A 16,004-nucleotide genomic window follows, 5' to 3' on the forward strand; every position below is an offset into this window, starting at 1 on the left:
CTGTGGATTTTTTTCCCAATTTAACCAATAATTTACCCATCTGTACATAAGGTATGCACACAGCAAAATCTAGCCACCGCATTTTGGATAGAAATTTCTCTATTTTCAACGAATCGTGGCGATCTCTGGCGCAAATGAAAGCTTATTGTGTAAGGAATCGAAAAATATTTACTTCGGGATATATTTTGACATTGTGTTTAAAATAGAGTCAAGGGAACAAGAAGTCCTCGAAAAGTTTTTGCACAAACGTGCTGAAAATCTGACAATGTACATTAAAGCGACCGTCCCCGCAGACCTAAGTTAGCTTTCAAGTATTCGGTTCTATACATCATTAGACCCTGAAAAGGTTGCAGATCAACTTAAGAGCAAGAAAAAATCGAAGTTTGGCAAGAAATACATAGTTTGGTCAACAATATGAATTTGTGGTTTGAAAAACCGAACTTTTAGAAATACATGTTCAGCAAATCATCTTTTTCACTACGGGAAATGTCGGGAAAAATGGCTGGCACCCCTTATTCAAAAGCTTAGATATTGTGTATTGATTTGAATTGATTTTTGTCCCCTGTTTTTGGCGGAGAATGCTTGCGTTTGTATGCAGAAAACTATGTAGAAATTGTACTGCATTTTTCCAAAAAAACGTAAAATCTCATACACTTCAAAACTCAACCCAATTGAAAAATATTGAGTAACCGTGAATTGGAACCTTCAAAAAATGTCAAGAACGACAGCTTTCATCGAAAAATAAGATTGATTTTGACACAAAGGTGGTAAAAATTTCTTGGCATGCGGTCGAAGGTACTGTGCAAAACTTTACGGAAGGACTCAAGCTCAAAACTCGAGATGACGGATATAACAAGTCAAATCAGCAATGTCTTGATGTTGATTTAAAGTAAATTAATGCTTTTTTTACGATGAATTGCTTTTGGTTTGGGAATAAGTTGGAATGAATTATTACTGCTTGATTTTCTTTGGCCAGATTTTGCTGTGCGCATACCTTATGTACGTTGAGTTATTTGAATTTCATAACATACAGGTATTATTATCAGTTTCTCTTGGTGGCGATGGGGTTTTGGCGTGTGATTCGGGAGTGCATCCCCTAGTTCTGATTCTCTATCCAGGCGACAAGCGACGGTTCTCTGAGCAGGGATGAGAAATGTACTGGAAAAAACGGTTACCGACTGTACATTTGACATTTTTCCACACGAACATCACAAGCCCAGCCAAACTCAAACTGTTCGAAAAATAAATGTCATAACATTTTTTTTTCCTGCAGCCTTCTTCCTCGAAACGGTTTTCAAGCGCGAGAGCGCCAGTACTCGAGCACAACGACGACAAAAATTTCTGTCTCTCCCATTTTCGCATTTTTCTGCGTTTCAAACCGCTTCTAGACAAACTTCTTTGCATGCATCACAAAGCTAGGAGTGTGCTCTAGCTATTTGTGCAAATAGATTTAAATTGTTTATTAAAACAAATGAGTTATTAGCATTTGAAAATATTTGACATTTTTCGCAATCACCCGCCTCAGCATGACTGCTCATAAATATTTTCGTGGGGAAGGGAAAACCATCAAGCGTCTGCTTGACTGCCGTCGGCGCGACGTCTGATGGTATTGGTGCTGCCGTTGTTTTGTCTTTATTTTACTGCCAGTATCGTTGAACGGTAAACAGAAAAAAGTCTCATTCTCATGCCTGTCTCTGAGTGATTATCATGGCAGTAGCGATAGGAAAGTAGGGTATATGTTCTGTTGTTTCTGTTGTGTGTGTAGTGTATTGAACATGATAAGATACAGCAGCTCATGCTTCGATTCTGTACAGCGACTCTAGGCGGCTAATCTGCTACCTTCGCGAGGCTGCTGGAAGTGAGCAGGTTACAAGGTCATGAATTGTTCATGTTTTCAAAGGTGTCTGCTCCAACATCCTATTCATTGTTCGAACTCATTTGTGCCATAAAAATCTCCCCTGATTATAATGCATTTTGAAAAAGCGCCAAGCGCAGATCATCCGCTGTGAACACAAAGAAAGATATTCCCTTCCCCGGTTGAAAAAAAAAAGAGGTGAAAACCAAACAAAACGCACAAACGATGTGCATAAATATCCCATAAAGCAAAACGAATCGTGTGTGTGCGCGAACGAGGAGAGATGAAAAAACATCGAAACGCCACCGATCGCCACTACTGTCCTCGGTCCTCACGGGAGAAGCCAAATCTCTTAAATCTGACAGCAAAAGCAGAAGCTGCTGGCTGCAATAAATAAAAAATAAAATTTCACATTGTGCCAATGCGAACCAGGAAAGTGAAAATGTTGAGAAACACACACGGCGGGTCGAGGAGGTACGAAACGCACGAAGACGAGGAAGAGGGACAATAAAAACGGAAAATTCATTCATGCTATTGTGTGGTTATGTTTGGGTGCTCATAAATTTCGATTTTTTCGCTCTCTTCATGCAAAAGGAGTGCACAGCAGGAGCTTCTTCAGGGTTCTGCTAGTTTTGGGCGCGTGTGCGAGAGAAAGAGCATGAGTGAAGTCGAGAAAAGGGGGTTTAGCGTGTCGCACAGCTGGTGTGAGGAAAACTGGTTTTTGGGATCTGGGAGAGACTGGCTGGACTAGTGGTCGTCGTGAACGGTTGTAGTGAGAGAGATTATTCTCTCTCCCGTTTTGATTTGATAATGGGGTAAACATGGAGTAACGACACGCCTTCTGTGGTGGAATCTCCGCCCACTGAATGGCGAACGCTGATTGGGGACATTGTGCTCTAGCGGATTCGTGTTCGTCATGCGATTGTACAAATACCATTAAAAGTGTTAGATGCAAAGAGAATGAAATAGTTGGTTGTGTGCGTGATGGGGCGTTCAGCGCGAGCAGTGTTTGGTGTGAGACCGGTGTTGCTTGGTTCGCTCTCCGTGGACCGCTTCCCGTGCCGTTCGGTGTTGATTTTCCCGCAGTTGTATCGCGCTCTTCAAACAGTCGAAAGCGTCAAACGCATGCGTGTAGGTTCTCGCTCTCTCGCGGCGTGCAGAAAAGCTCAGGGTGCCGTGCGGTGTGTTGTGCCCAGTGTGCGAAGTGCGTACGAGTTTTCGCTCCAGAGGATGCTGCTTGCGGCAAGAAGCATCTAGGGAATTTTCCGAAGGATTTTTCGGGGGAAAACTCCGCAAAGGATTTTCTCTATCGTTCGCAGCATTCATTGTGCGTGTGTGTGTTTGTGTTGTGGAAATTGCGTTCGCGAATCTGTTCAATCGGTTCATTACTGCGGTGCATAATCGATAGTTTTCGAGGGTCCTACAGACTTTCGAGTGCAGTTTTTCAAAGAATCGTCAAACCGTGCCGCCTCATTCCGAGACAAGGGTGTGAGAGTGAAAGTGACCGCAGAAAGCCGTGAGGGAATTCCTCTGTGTAACCCTTGAAGAAATCCGCAGACAGGAGAAACAGTAACAAGACGAAAAATCGATAAGTGACCGGTTTCCTCCGTCGAGAACGTCGCATCTTTGGACAAATGACAGCCTGCAAAGGCAGTTCTTGAAAATTGCCTGTTATCTGGAATCGGTCTCGAGTGTCACCGAGACAAAATCGATCACCGCGAGAGCGTGGAAGAAAACCGGCTACGTCGGCTGTGAATTTCTCTTCGTTTTGGTGTGCTTTAATTTCTTTCCTTAAAACAATCGAGATAAGCAATCTCCCACCGGACGACGAGTACGGCGACGACTGAACCTTCCGTGGGCATATCTTGGGACAAGCAATTCAACAAGGTGGGATCGGAAAGTGATACGCTGCTTCTGCTGGCTTTGCGATCTACGGTAGCGTGGTGGAGGAGTTATCGATACAACTTCATCTCATCGTTCAACTCGACTCGACGCTCTCCAGCCTAGATCCATCCATCAATGCTTCGACGGTTATAGACAAGTCCGGGTTGACAGTTTCAGTGAACCGTAATTTTATGGCGGGCGAATCTACCTGGTGAAAATAGATCACTCCCTGGAGAGAACCACGTGTGATGTTATCTACGTCGAAACTGTAGTGCAACGGCGCATTTCATTCATAGAAACCACATCGATCCTTTTTCAAGTGCTAGAAGAATCCAGTGAAAGTATTCAAACTCGCCAGAAATTGCACCATTGAATTGCCGTTGCAAATGCGAAAATAGAAGTCCGAGTGTTTAGTGGAGACCGAATTCGGGTCGAAATAGTTGAAAGAAGTGAAATTGTCGGAGCTGTTTGGCCCAGCATCCTTGTAGTTGGTGATTTTGTGATCGTAGTGTTGTGCATAAAAAAACGGTGACGTTGCATTCGACGGAACACGGGGTACCCGGTGTGAGGACCCCGCTGGGAGTAGTACCGGTCAACAACATCAACCTGCCGCCGACGACTCACATGGGAGTTTGCACGGAGGAGCGCCCTGTAATGCATTGGGTGAGTGCGCTGTTGTTTTACGAACTTTACGGATGGGAATTGGCTGATGTTGGGCCAACGAGCAATGAACCGTCGGCAATAGTTGTTGTGTAGCAAATTCGTGTCTGAAAGTTGTAAATGAAGTACTTTTAAAATTAATGTTTAAATTTGACGAAAGAGAAACGGTTTCACGTGTTGATGAGATGAGTTCCGTAGGATTGCCTGAGTATAAAGTACACCGGGTCCAATAAGTTCTCATACAAAATCAAATTGAGTTCAATTCACATCTGTAAATAAATTTTGAAATTAAATCTGTTAATTGAAAGGCCATCTAACACTAATCAAATACAGCATATCTTTTGGAATTAACTGTCCTTTATACTTTTCTGCTGATCACTCTTGTGTCGTAAGTCCATTTCAACTGGACGCACGCCATTTCATTGGTATTTCGTCTGATTTTGACGAGTAAAGGTTTTAAGTTGAAACAAATAAGGTTTCTGTTCTCACCATTGCTAGTAGCAGCTATGATCAGTAGAGAAAAAAATATGGGATTTAGTATTGGCGAAGTACAAAATAAAACGTAAAATTAAACAAAAATGTTCATTTACCTGTTTCAATGAGATTTGTTGCGTAAAAGAAGCATGGCTACGTCTTGTCGATTCACACCATTCTCACTTCTAACACATGCTTGTATCTCTATTGTGGTAAATTTTGTCCTAAATTTACGTTATTTAACTTCAATATAACGGTCATTTTCAAAGAAATCAGCCCAAGTTGAGCTTGTTTGAAAATTTCTCACAATATCATAACTCAAATTGTATGGTTTTAGTTTTTAAATATGCATTTTGTACAATACTTGGGATTAAAACTCAAAAATTAACCTTATGGACTCTATTTAGCTATCGTAGAATGAAAAATTGTTCGAACGTTTTTATTGCGTAGCAGAGCAAACGGATTTTAGAAACGAAACGTCATTCTAAGCCGTGTGCTTTATTTAGTCAATATTATGTGGCCCTTCAGTACATACATTCGTTTTAAAAATGTGAATCACAGATGGAAAAATTTTCCTAATTTGTATTGCGTATATTTTTTTATGTCACATGAGTTGAATCGTTTTGGTCTTTGAAGGTCTGATTTTTTATAGAATCCCCTATGGAATTCACATATTACCAGATGTCCACATATAAATATTTATAAAAAAGTACACTTTTAAATAAATATTAAAAATCAATATTTTTTTCAAAATTAAAAAGAAAATTATTTTTCCGACTTTTTATACATTGCTGGTGATTTGAATTCATTTTTGTCATATTCTTGAAAAATAAGATTGTCACTGCAAATATCTTTATATGTTTCGGTTGTAATGAAACTATTACTGTACATCGCTCTATCCATATTTTAAATTTACTTTGATATACATTTGTTTTTGTCTATTCCTTTTAAGGCCGCTAAAAATATTTATTTCACTTTTTATCCTACCATTCCTGGCAGGTCGAGGGTGGGGATAAAAATAATAAAGCATTTAATCTGAAAAATATTTAAAACTCATCGTATTTGTTAAAAAAATTGATCAATACCCGATATTTTGATAAATATTTTTTATCTGCCCCCTGAAAATGCAAAATCCTGCTTAAATTTTTGCAAGGGGGGGGGGGGTACAAAAAGTAACAAGGGAATTTGTATCCGCCAAATCTTAAAAATATATACAGGCCTAACGTACTCATTTAGTTAGGGTGTCCATTATGCCCCTAATCCCCCTATATTGTATACATTTGAAGTTGACTGACACGCTGTCATTCAAAAATAGTCATATGCTTCTCAAATACACCCGGTATGGGGTTGAGAAAATCGGTAATAATAATGCTCCTATAGATTTTGAACCCGAGTTATCTAACATCTCAATTTTTTTTGGAATATTTATAAACTGTAACGTTAGTATAACGTTATTTTATTTCGATTGAAGTTATGCAACCAAGTGTACTGTGCCACTGCACAGTAATCTTCATACAATCTATCACTTCTCGCCTGGCATCCACGCACCAATGCGTGAACCCCTATGCCAAAATTAACAATTCCCGACACAAGTAATGCTCCGACATCCACATACGCTTGTGCAGGCGCAGAGGACTCAACGGCTTGTTGGCAACAAGCGATTGTAACAATCATTTCCTTGCCCATCCCCACATATCTTATTGGTTGCTTGTGAGAGTGTAGCTGGTCTGGTGATATTGGAGTGGCAATTACGGACGATCAATTAATCTCAAGTCCAAGCTCAAGCTAAAGATATTTTGTAAATAGTATTCAGGAACAATATTATATGACTAATTGGGAGATAATTAACTTAGTTTTAATCAACACATGATAGTTTGATGGTGTACCCAATATAAAATATTGCAGAATATGTAAGCAAAATTTATTCTTCTATCGACTTTTCGAACCCTCTAAGCAGAACACTTTCTTTAAATGAGTGTAATCAGCCTCCTAAAAGTAGGCAATTTTCTTTGGAATACCCGAATTCTACCACAACAAATGACTATTTTATTGAAACATTTTGATGTATAGTCACATAACTTCACAATCAACGTTCCTTAAAAATGTAAAGACAAAACATTTACAGATTCTGGTGGCAGTCGAGTTCAAAAAATATAAAACTTAATGTTTTCCTAAGTTGACCGATTTACTTATGTTTTGTTTGAAGGATATTGAATTGCATTTTCCAGGAAAATAACTGAAAGGGCAACATTGTGATAAGGTGCATATAGCCAAGCTTTTTGTTGCATTTATGAGTGAGTCCTGGTGTTTTTGTAGCCATTGTTTTGATAGGATTTAATATACAAATAAATAAAAAAAGTGTCTTGTATGGCATAAGATAACTTTCTACTATTACAGTTTATGCTAACATAACAACTTCACGACGCACTCGAGACCAGTTTCGGGCGTGACCTAGCCCATTTTTCGACAGCGTTGATTTTCGTACGTTGTTCGTACACGTCCAAAAACGAAGGGATGTTACTGTACTATCAGATCGGCTAAGCCGAAGAGGCACGATACGATTAGATAACTTTTTGTTTAAAAGATATGAAACTACAATTCAATATCTTTCAAAAAATCCTACCAACTGGTCGGCCAAAAGCAATTATTTTTTGAAAATTTTGATTATTTGAAAATTGATTTTTTTTTATTCACCCTATCTTGAAAACGGTCACCCTGATGACAAAATCAACAATACGGGTCTAATTATTTCAACTATGTATGTATTTACAAACCCACCATCTATCATTTTTTTATGAAACGGCTGTATATAACGTTTGTATGAGGAAATTCTCGTTTTATACTCACTTTTCATGAAGTTTTTTACACTCGAGTGTCATATTTGAATTTTTTTCCGATTTTATAACTTGTTCACTACATTCACTCCAATTTTCATAACTATATATGCATTCGTTGTGGAGTTATTCTATTAATGTGAAACAGTGCACCGAAGTGCAGTGCTGAAAAATAAACTTTTTTTTCTACAATTTTCTACTGAGGGCATACAGTGCATTTGGCTGCTATGTTCCATTTAGATAAAATCGTTCAAAAATTTATACGAATATATCTTTGCGTGATTGATGAAAATACAACAGTGTTCATAAAAATGTCACTGAAAGCCAATTTTAATACAAAATAGTCAACTTTGACATTCTGTATCTTTGTTCTCTTATGACCGATTGAGCCAAAAAAAAAAAAAAAATACAGCGAACTACAGATACAGGGGGTAGACAAAATGATCGGAACAGGCAAAATATACAAAAAATGTTCAATTAGCTGTAGCTTTTCGAAAAGTGCATCAAATATTCTCAAATATTCACTGTAAATTGATCAACTAGTTATGTATTAGTGAACAAAATTTGGAAAAGATCGAGCTATTCTGCACAAAGTTATGAGCATTTTATAAAAAGGTAGAATTATCCGATGAGCTGTTATATCTCCGGATTCAATGAACCGAATGTAATGAAATTTTGACCATTTATGACTTATAGAATGAGCTTTGAAAAACTTTTGACTCAACTTGAAATTATTAACAAGAGAAAAAGTTATAGCGATTTCATTTATTTTACGATTTTTCAGTGAATTGGTCTATTTTTCATATGCATCCCATTACTTTTTCAATGAATTTCCGGCTATATTAATACTTTCTATCAAAGCATATTTATAATCAAGACAATTAAAAGGAATTTAAATGAACTATAATTAGCATCTCAAATTTTGAAACGATGATGAAAATTAAGAAAATTCGATGTTTTATTAGGAAAATAATCTAATCGTTATAATTTTCTTCCGTGTTAAGAATTTTAAAGTTCAGTCAAAAGTTTTTTAAAGCTCATTATTTGAGTCATAAATGGGCAAAATTTCATTGCATTTGGTTCATTGAATTTAGACATATAACTGCTCAAAGTTGGCTATCGGATAATTTTACCTTTTTCTAGATTCTTTGTAACCTCGTACCCGATCAAATTTTGTCCACTGATACACAACTAGTTGATCAAATTACAGTGAAAATTTACAGAGAATATTTGATGCTTTTTTCGAAAAGTTACAGCTATTTGAAATTTTTTCGAGAAGGGAAAATTTTGCCTGTTCCGATCATTTTGTCTATTCCCTGTATGGTCCATTTTGCTATAGAAAAATTTATATTTTTTTTGGAGCACTTGTAAAAAGTTAAATACTATGTGAAAATATTCAAGATAATAGCAGTATTTGTTCTTCTTTTTATTCAACAATCATTTTTATTATTTTTTTCCTCACATTCTAATTTGTAACCTCAACGGAGGTTATATGAATAGCGTTCGAAATATTTTTTTTCTGTTTCATGGTAGAGCAGAAACTCAATTTGTTCTCGCTTATTTTGTACAATTTCACGTAGTGTTTAACTTTTTTGCAGCTGCTTCGAAAAAAAATCCAAATTTTGCTATAACAAAATTGGTCATATGTGTAGTTCACTGTCAAGTTTTCAACTCAATTGCTCATAGGAGAACAAAGTTACAATATGTCAAAGTTGACCATTTTGTATGAAAATTGACTTTCACTGCTATTTTTATGAACACAGCAGTATATGGAAAACTTAGAACTTAGATGATTTACTATCACCTCACATAATAATGGAGCTTCGAATTAGGGTGGCACTTTTAAGAAAACAAGGCTAAATCATACTTCTGTTTAAGTATAAAAATTTCGTCTAAAAATTTGGAAAAGTTTTGCGTCGATTGCACCAAATGTCCACGAAAGATATCCTACACACTTAATAGTTCTGAAAAGTATACGTGACGTAAATCATCAAAGGACGTAAACATTTCATTACTGAATGACAAATATGACGCAATTTTAAATCTATCCTGTTAGTTCGAATTGGTTTCACAAGATGTCAAAAAACCTGTTTGATCCGGTACGTAGAAACAGTTTCACATATATGATAAAACCTCTCAACTCGGTAACATAGCTGAAAGGTATATTTTATGCCTCTTTATCAGTCGACCAGTGATCGAATCCAGTTCAATATATTACTTTGATATGTTTTATCTATCGATTTGGTTCTAAATTTGTGTCTTTAAAGACGCTCGTATATGTAAGGTTCAGGCCACTTAAAATTACATGATTTTTCCAGGTGTGTACAAGAAGTTTTCATATACATAACGTTACCACTTTTATTTTTAGGCTAAATACAAAGACCGCACTTTAGTTCATTCGGAAATATCATGAGGAGGATAATAAGGACTGTATCGTTAATTATGAGTACACCTGAAAATTGCTGCATTTGAAAATGTTTTATTTATTTTGTAAATTAAATTCAATTACATTGTTTATTGAAATTAGAAAAGCCCATGATATCTTTTATATTTGATTTTTCGTGGATCTTGCCAGCTCTCGTACCTTCTTCTTGGTTTTCTTCATAAGGTTTTGGACAACCGTTCCGTCGATGGTTTTTTTTGGGTTTAGGGGAGGAAGGGGTAACCCCGTCACCTTAAGCATTAGGATTATTCAAAATTAATGTAAGAGGTAATTTGATATTTTAACTACACAGAATGTTTGATTCATTAGTATTTTATAAGATTTGTGCATTAAAATTTTCAAAATATGTTTATTCTACCGAATAATGTACATAACACAAACATATTAAACTAGCTGTCCCCGGCAAACTTTGTCTTGCCTACTGCGTTTTTTGACGTTTCAAGTCCCTAGCCAAGCCCAAGTCCCCGTTCAAAACGTATGTAAACCCGATTTTCAAAAACTCAAAATTTTACCATGTTTTTTGCCTCATAAACCTTCCTTGGGTGAAAACTAATAGAACAAAACTTAGACGACGCAAATCGGACCATCCGTTCGCAAGTTATGCGCGGTCCCACGGATGCCACTGCATTTATATATATACTAGCTGTCCCCGGCAAACTTTGTTTTGCCTACTGCGTTTTTTGACGTTTCAAGTCCCTAGCCAAGCCCAAGTCCCCGTTCAAAACGTATGAAAACCCGATTTTTAAAAACTCTCATTTTTCCCATGTTTTTTGCCTCATAAACCTTCCTTGGGTGAAAACTAACAGAACAAAACTTGGACGACCCAAATCGGACCATCCGTTCGCAAGTTATGCGCGGTCCCACGCATGCCACTGCATTTTTATATAGATACTAGCTGTCCCGGCAAACGTCGTACTGCCTGCCTACTGTGTTTTTTGACGTACAGCTTCATAGGGACGTCCCCCGCAAAGTCATCTGTATGGGAGCCCCCCGTTCCAAAGACCGGAGAGGTCCCGCACCAAGCTGAGAACCATCCCCGGTCCCAACAGCACCCACATACAAAATTTCACACCGATCGGTTCAGTAGTTTCCGAAGCCATAGCGGTCAGACAGACAGACAGACAGACAGACAGACAGAAATTCATTTTTATATATATAGATATATATATATATACTAGCTGACCCGGCAAACCTTGTATTGCCCATTTTAATTTTTGCTCATGCACTACGTCTCAGTTTTTTGTTAATTTTCTGAACTTGTTCTACATATGAACATAGCCACCATGAGGACAAATTGAATTGTTCAAAAATCGTGTTGATCATTTTATTCATGAATTAGTTGTATGGTATCAAAGGGTATGTAAATTAATTTGTATGTACATTGGAATGCCGGTCCCAGAGGCACGTTATCTTCCATTTGCTGCATTTGCTTACCCATCCGTTTTAGCTGATTTTTTATGTGAAGGCACATTCTTTCATAACAGTGCAAAAGAACAGTCTATTTTAAAAGAAGGCAAAAATCTCAGAATAAGAATGCCGTTTAGTGGTTTGATTGCTTATCAATTCTTTATCAATGTGACTTATACGGACAAATCTTATATGACCGTAACAGTTCAACTGCCACAAACTTACTCAACAGTGCCACTCGAAAGAAAAACCTTCGATAAAAAGAAGGAAACATTTGAATATGCAGTATATTTTAGCAGTTGGTCCGTAAAGAAAGCGGGACTTGAAAGAACAGCCTATTATTAAAAGAAGGAAAAACCTGTGATGGAGTGAGCATTACATATAAGCAGCAGGAAGTCCAACCTGTGTGACAAAAATGGTATGGTGATCATTATGCCTGTAGATTCAATGAACATTCGGCCTGATGTCCATTCGAGATATTCTTCATTCGACTCTATGAACTTCGGCCTAATAACCGTCGGCCGTACACTTTTTCCTAGTTATGCAAAAATTTATATTTCATTGTATGAGAATCTCCTCCACCCTCTGGAAGGACTTACAATATCACAGACATTTCATGCCTTCAAAAATGTCCACATGCCAAATTTAGTTCGTTTTGCACATATAATGCAGACAATTTTGTTTCATTAGGGTGGTGAGGTGCTGCTCCCAGATAAAGGAGGGGTCGCAGATCCTCAACTTTCGAAACGTTCCATATCTTCAAAATCATCCACATGCCAAATTTTGTTTTATTTGCATGATTATTTTTTGAGTTATGAGTCACATTTTATCTGTAAATCTGCCTTTACCTTTACCCGCCACCATAGAAACATTTCTGGTCTTCACCAACCTCCACATTTTGAATAAGAATAAGTTCAAACTTCTATCAGAACATGCTTATTGGTATTCCTGTTAAATTCCTCGAGGAATTGCTGGTAAATTACTGGTAAATCCTGGTGGAATTGATGGAGGAATCCCTTGAACTAATTCCTGGAGAAATTTCTGCAGGAATCCTTGGAGGAATCCATGTATTCTTGGAATAATGCGTTTATAATTTTCTTGAGGACGATTTCCTAGAGAAATTCCTGGATAAATTGCCGTTGCAATTCCTGAACGAATTACTGGATTAATTTCTGCAAGAACTCATGAGGATTTTTTTGCAGGAGTTCCTGGGATAATTCCTGGTGGAATTCTTAAAGGAATTCCTGAGGAGTCCAAGAATCAAATTCTGAAGAAATACCTGGTTGAATCCCTGGAGGAATCACTGTGAAAATCCCTAGAGGAACTCCTGAAGGAATGCCCGAAGTTATTCCCAAAAGAATTCCTTGAGAAAACTTCAGAGGAACTCCTGGAGGAATTTCTGGAGGATTTTCTTGAAGAATCGCTAGAAAACTTTCAGGTAGAATCCCTGGTGGAATCCTTTAATGAATTTCTGGGGAAATTCCTCGAGGATTATCTAGTGGAATTTCTACAGTAATTTCATGAGGTATCTCTAGAGAAATATCTGGGGGAATCATTGGCGGAATTCCTCGAGGAATCCTTATGATATCTCCATAGGAACTTCTTAAGGAATCCCTGCAGAAATTCCATTAGGAATTTCCAGAGGAATTTCTGGAGGAATTCCTGGAAAAAATCTTGGAGGAATATCTGGATGAACTATTAGAGGAATCATCGGAGGAATTCCTGGAGGAATCTCTTGTAGAATCTTGAGAGGTATTTCTGGTAAATACCTGGACCAATTCCTGAAGGAATTCCTGGAGAAAATGCTGGTGGGATTACTGGAGGGATCCCTTGAACCAATTTATTGAGAAATCTCTGGAGGAATCCTTGGAGGAATACCTGGAGGAATTTCTGGAAAATTCTTCAAGGAAACCCTGGAAGAATTCCCGGAGTAATCCCTTGAAAAATTCCTGGAGGAATTACTGAAGAAATTCTTGAAAGAATTTCAAAAAGGAATCCCTGGAGGATTTTGTGGAACAACTCTTGGGGTAATTCTTAGAGGTGTTCTTGGTGGCAATCCTGGAGGAAATGCATGGATGAAATCCAGAATTCCTGAGGTAAATTCTGCAGGAATTCCTGAGTTAATATCTGCAGGAATTCCTGGTGAAATTTTTAATGGTATTTCTGGAGGAGTCTTTGGAGGAATCCCTACAAAAATCCCTGTAGGTATTTCTAAAAGAATTCCTGGAGAAATTCCTAAAAGAATTCGTTGAGGAATTCCTAGAGCAATTTCTAGAGGCACTTCTGAAGGACTGTCTGGAGGAGCTTCTGAAGGAATTCTAGTAGACATACCTGAGAGAATTTCTGGGAAATCTCTAGAGAAATTCCTTGAGCTATCTTCTAAGGAACTCCTGGAGGGATCTCTAGAGCAATGCCTAGAGCAATTTCTGGAAGATTTTCTTGAAGAATCATTGGAGAACTTTCAGGTACAATCCCTGGAGGAATTCTTGGACAAATCCCTGAAAGATCTCCTTGAGAAGTTCCTGGATGAAACCCTGGTGGAATCTCTAGAGGAATTGCTTGACGTATATCTAGAGGAATATCTGGAGTAATTTCTAGAGGAATCTCTAGCGGACTTTATAGAGGAATTCCTGGACGAATCCCTGTAGGAATTTTTAGACGAATCCCTGAAGGAATGCACACAGGAATCCTGTAACAACTCCTGAAGTAATTTCTGAAAGAATCCCAAGAAAAGTGATTGATGTCATTTTGAAAGTACTCCCGGAAGTTGTTCCTGAAAATATCACAGAAGGAATTCCCGGGTGAATTTCTGAAGAAACCCCATGAGGAATTCCTTAGGGAATCAGAGGAGAGTTTTTTTAGCGAATTCCTGGAAAAAAATCTGTAGAAATCGCTGGATAAAAAATCTGAAGAAATCCATGTCTAGTTGTATTATTGGAGGAACAATTGAATAGACTCCTAAAGGTTTTCTTAATATATTTTTTAAGGATTTTTTGGATCTAAAAATATTTAAATCCCCTCTTTAGGACAAATCCCCAAAGAAATGTCTGGTATAATCCCTAGATGCAGTCTTGAAGGAAACTCTGGGAGAATCCAGTCATTTTGATTCTTCAAAACTGCATTCCAGATTTGCATAATCACTTATCGGGCGACTATGCTGCTTAGGTTCCCTGCCCCCCTCCAGAAAAAAAATATCCGGTTTCTCCGGGTCGTATTATCCTCAGTAACCTGCCGGTTGGTGGCAGCCCTCTCAAGCCAGTTGCCCAGCCCCAGTCCTTCCGAGCATTTTTCCTCGGGAAAAAAGTCGGCACACCACGGGAGTCAGAAACCACGGCCTTTCCTCGGTGGCTATCGGAGCCAACCTTGCCAGCCATCATCGTTGTCGGCCCGCCGTTGTCTCCCCGCGCGTTGTTCATGACCCACGCTGACCGCTTCCAAGCGCCCGGCCATTTCGGGACTGGTTCTTCGGAATGAAGCCGTCGTCACACCACTTGGGTCAGAAACTCCCTGCCTTTCCTCTGTTGCTATCGGAGCCCACCTGGCCAGCCACCGCCGTGTTTGCTCCAACATTGGTATTGGCAATTTAAATTTGTTAATTGTCACTGGACTGCGGTCACTTGAGCACCGCACTCTAGATTGGTTTTGTTTGCGACCGTGTTGAACTTCTCTCTCAGCTCATTTCCGGTTCATTTCTTTGGGAGTCCTCCTTCCCAGCGACCGGAGGAGTCTCACACTATGCTAAGAACCTTCCCCGGCCCCAAAAGTACTAACATACAAAGTTTCACGCTGATTGGTTCAGTAGTTTCCGAATGCATAGCGGTCAGACAGACAGACAGACAGACAGACAGACAGACAGACAGACAGACAGACAGACGGAAACTCATTTTTATATATATAGATATATATATATATACATATATATATATATATCATACCTTTTTTTCTAGATACTTTTGAAGATTTTAATTTGAAAATGTTTCCAACATATTTTTGATGAGTTGTGATGTTTTACCAAGTATTCTAATCAGTCGTTTTTATATGATCGTTAATTTTAAGGTATATTCGACATGCTGCCGAATAAAGAAAAATCCACTTAAGCGATCATGCCGTTGTTCTTCATGTACATCAGAATAACTGGAAAGAACAGCCAATTATTTAACCTTTCGCACCGTTGTAAAAAGTACATACTACAAAAAAAATCCTCGCTCATTCTCTTCTTCTTTTTCTTCTTGGCATTACGTTCCAATTGAAAAAAAGCCTGTTGTTATGCTTGTTCTATGAGCACTTCCACAGTTATAACTGAGAGCTGCCTCTGCCAATGGCCATTTTGAATGTGTATATCGTGTGGAAGGCACGAAGATATTCTCTAGAATATGCCCAAGAAAGTGAAGGAAGTTTCCTTTACGAAAAGATCCTGGACAGACTGGAAATCGAACCCTCACACACA

The 16,004-nt window shown here is 38.2% G+C and overlaps 1 protein-coding gene across 2 annotated transcripts in view; it reads left to right on the forward strand.

Moving 5' to 3' along the window:
- The first annotated feature begins 2,346 nt into the window (after nt 1-2,346).
- The window catches only part of LOC109398732 (protein apterous), a 274,586-nt gene continuing 260,928 nt past the window's right edge, over nt 2,347-16,004 (forward strand). The window contains exon 1 of one of the 2 annotated variants that reach the window (XM_029859067.2): nt 2,347-4,402. In XM_029859067.2, the coding sequence (XP_029714927.1) occupies nt 4,364-4,402 (39 nt within the window). In that variant the 5' untranslated portion in view covers nt 2,347-4,363. The remainder of the gene's footprint in view (nt 4,403-16,004) is intronic. The other variant, XM_062850690.1, reaches the window with a different exon arrangement.

This window comes from Aedes albopictus, chromosome 2 (assembly GCF_035046485.1).
Source record: "Aedes albopictus strain Foshan chromosome 2, AalbF5, whole genome shotgun sequence".
Classification (NCBI taxonomy): Eukaryota; Metazoa; Arthropoda; class Insecta; order Diptera; family Culicidae; genus Aedes; species Aedes albopictus.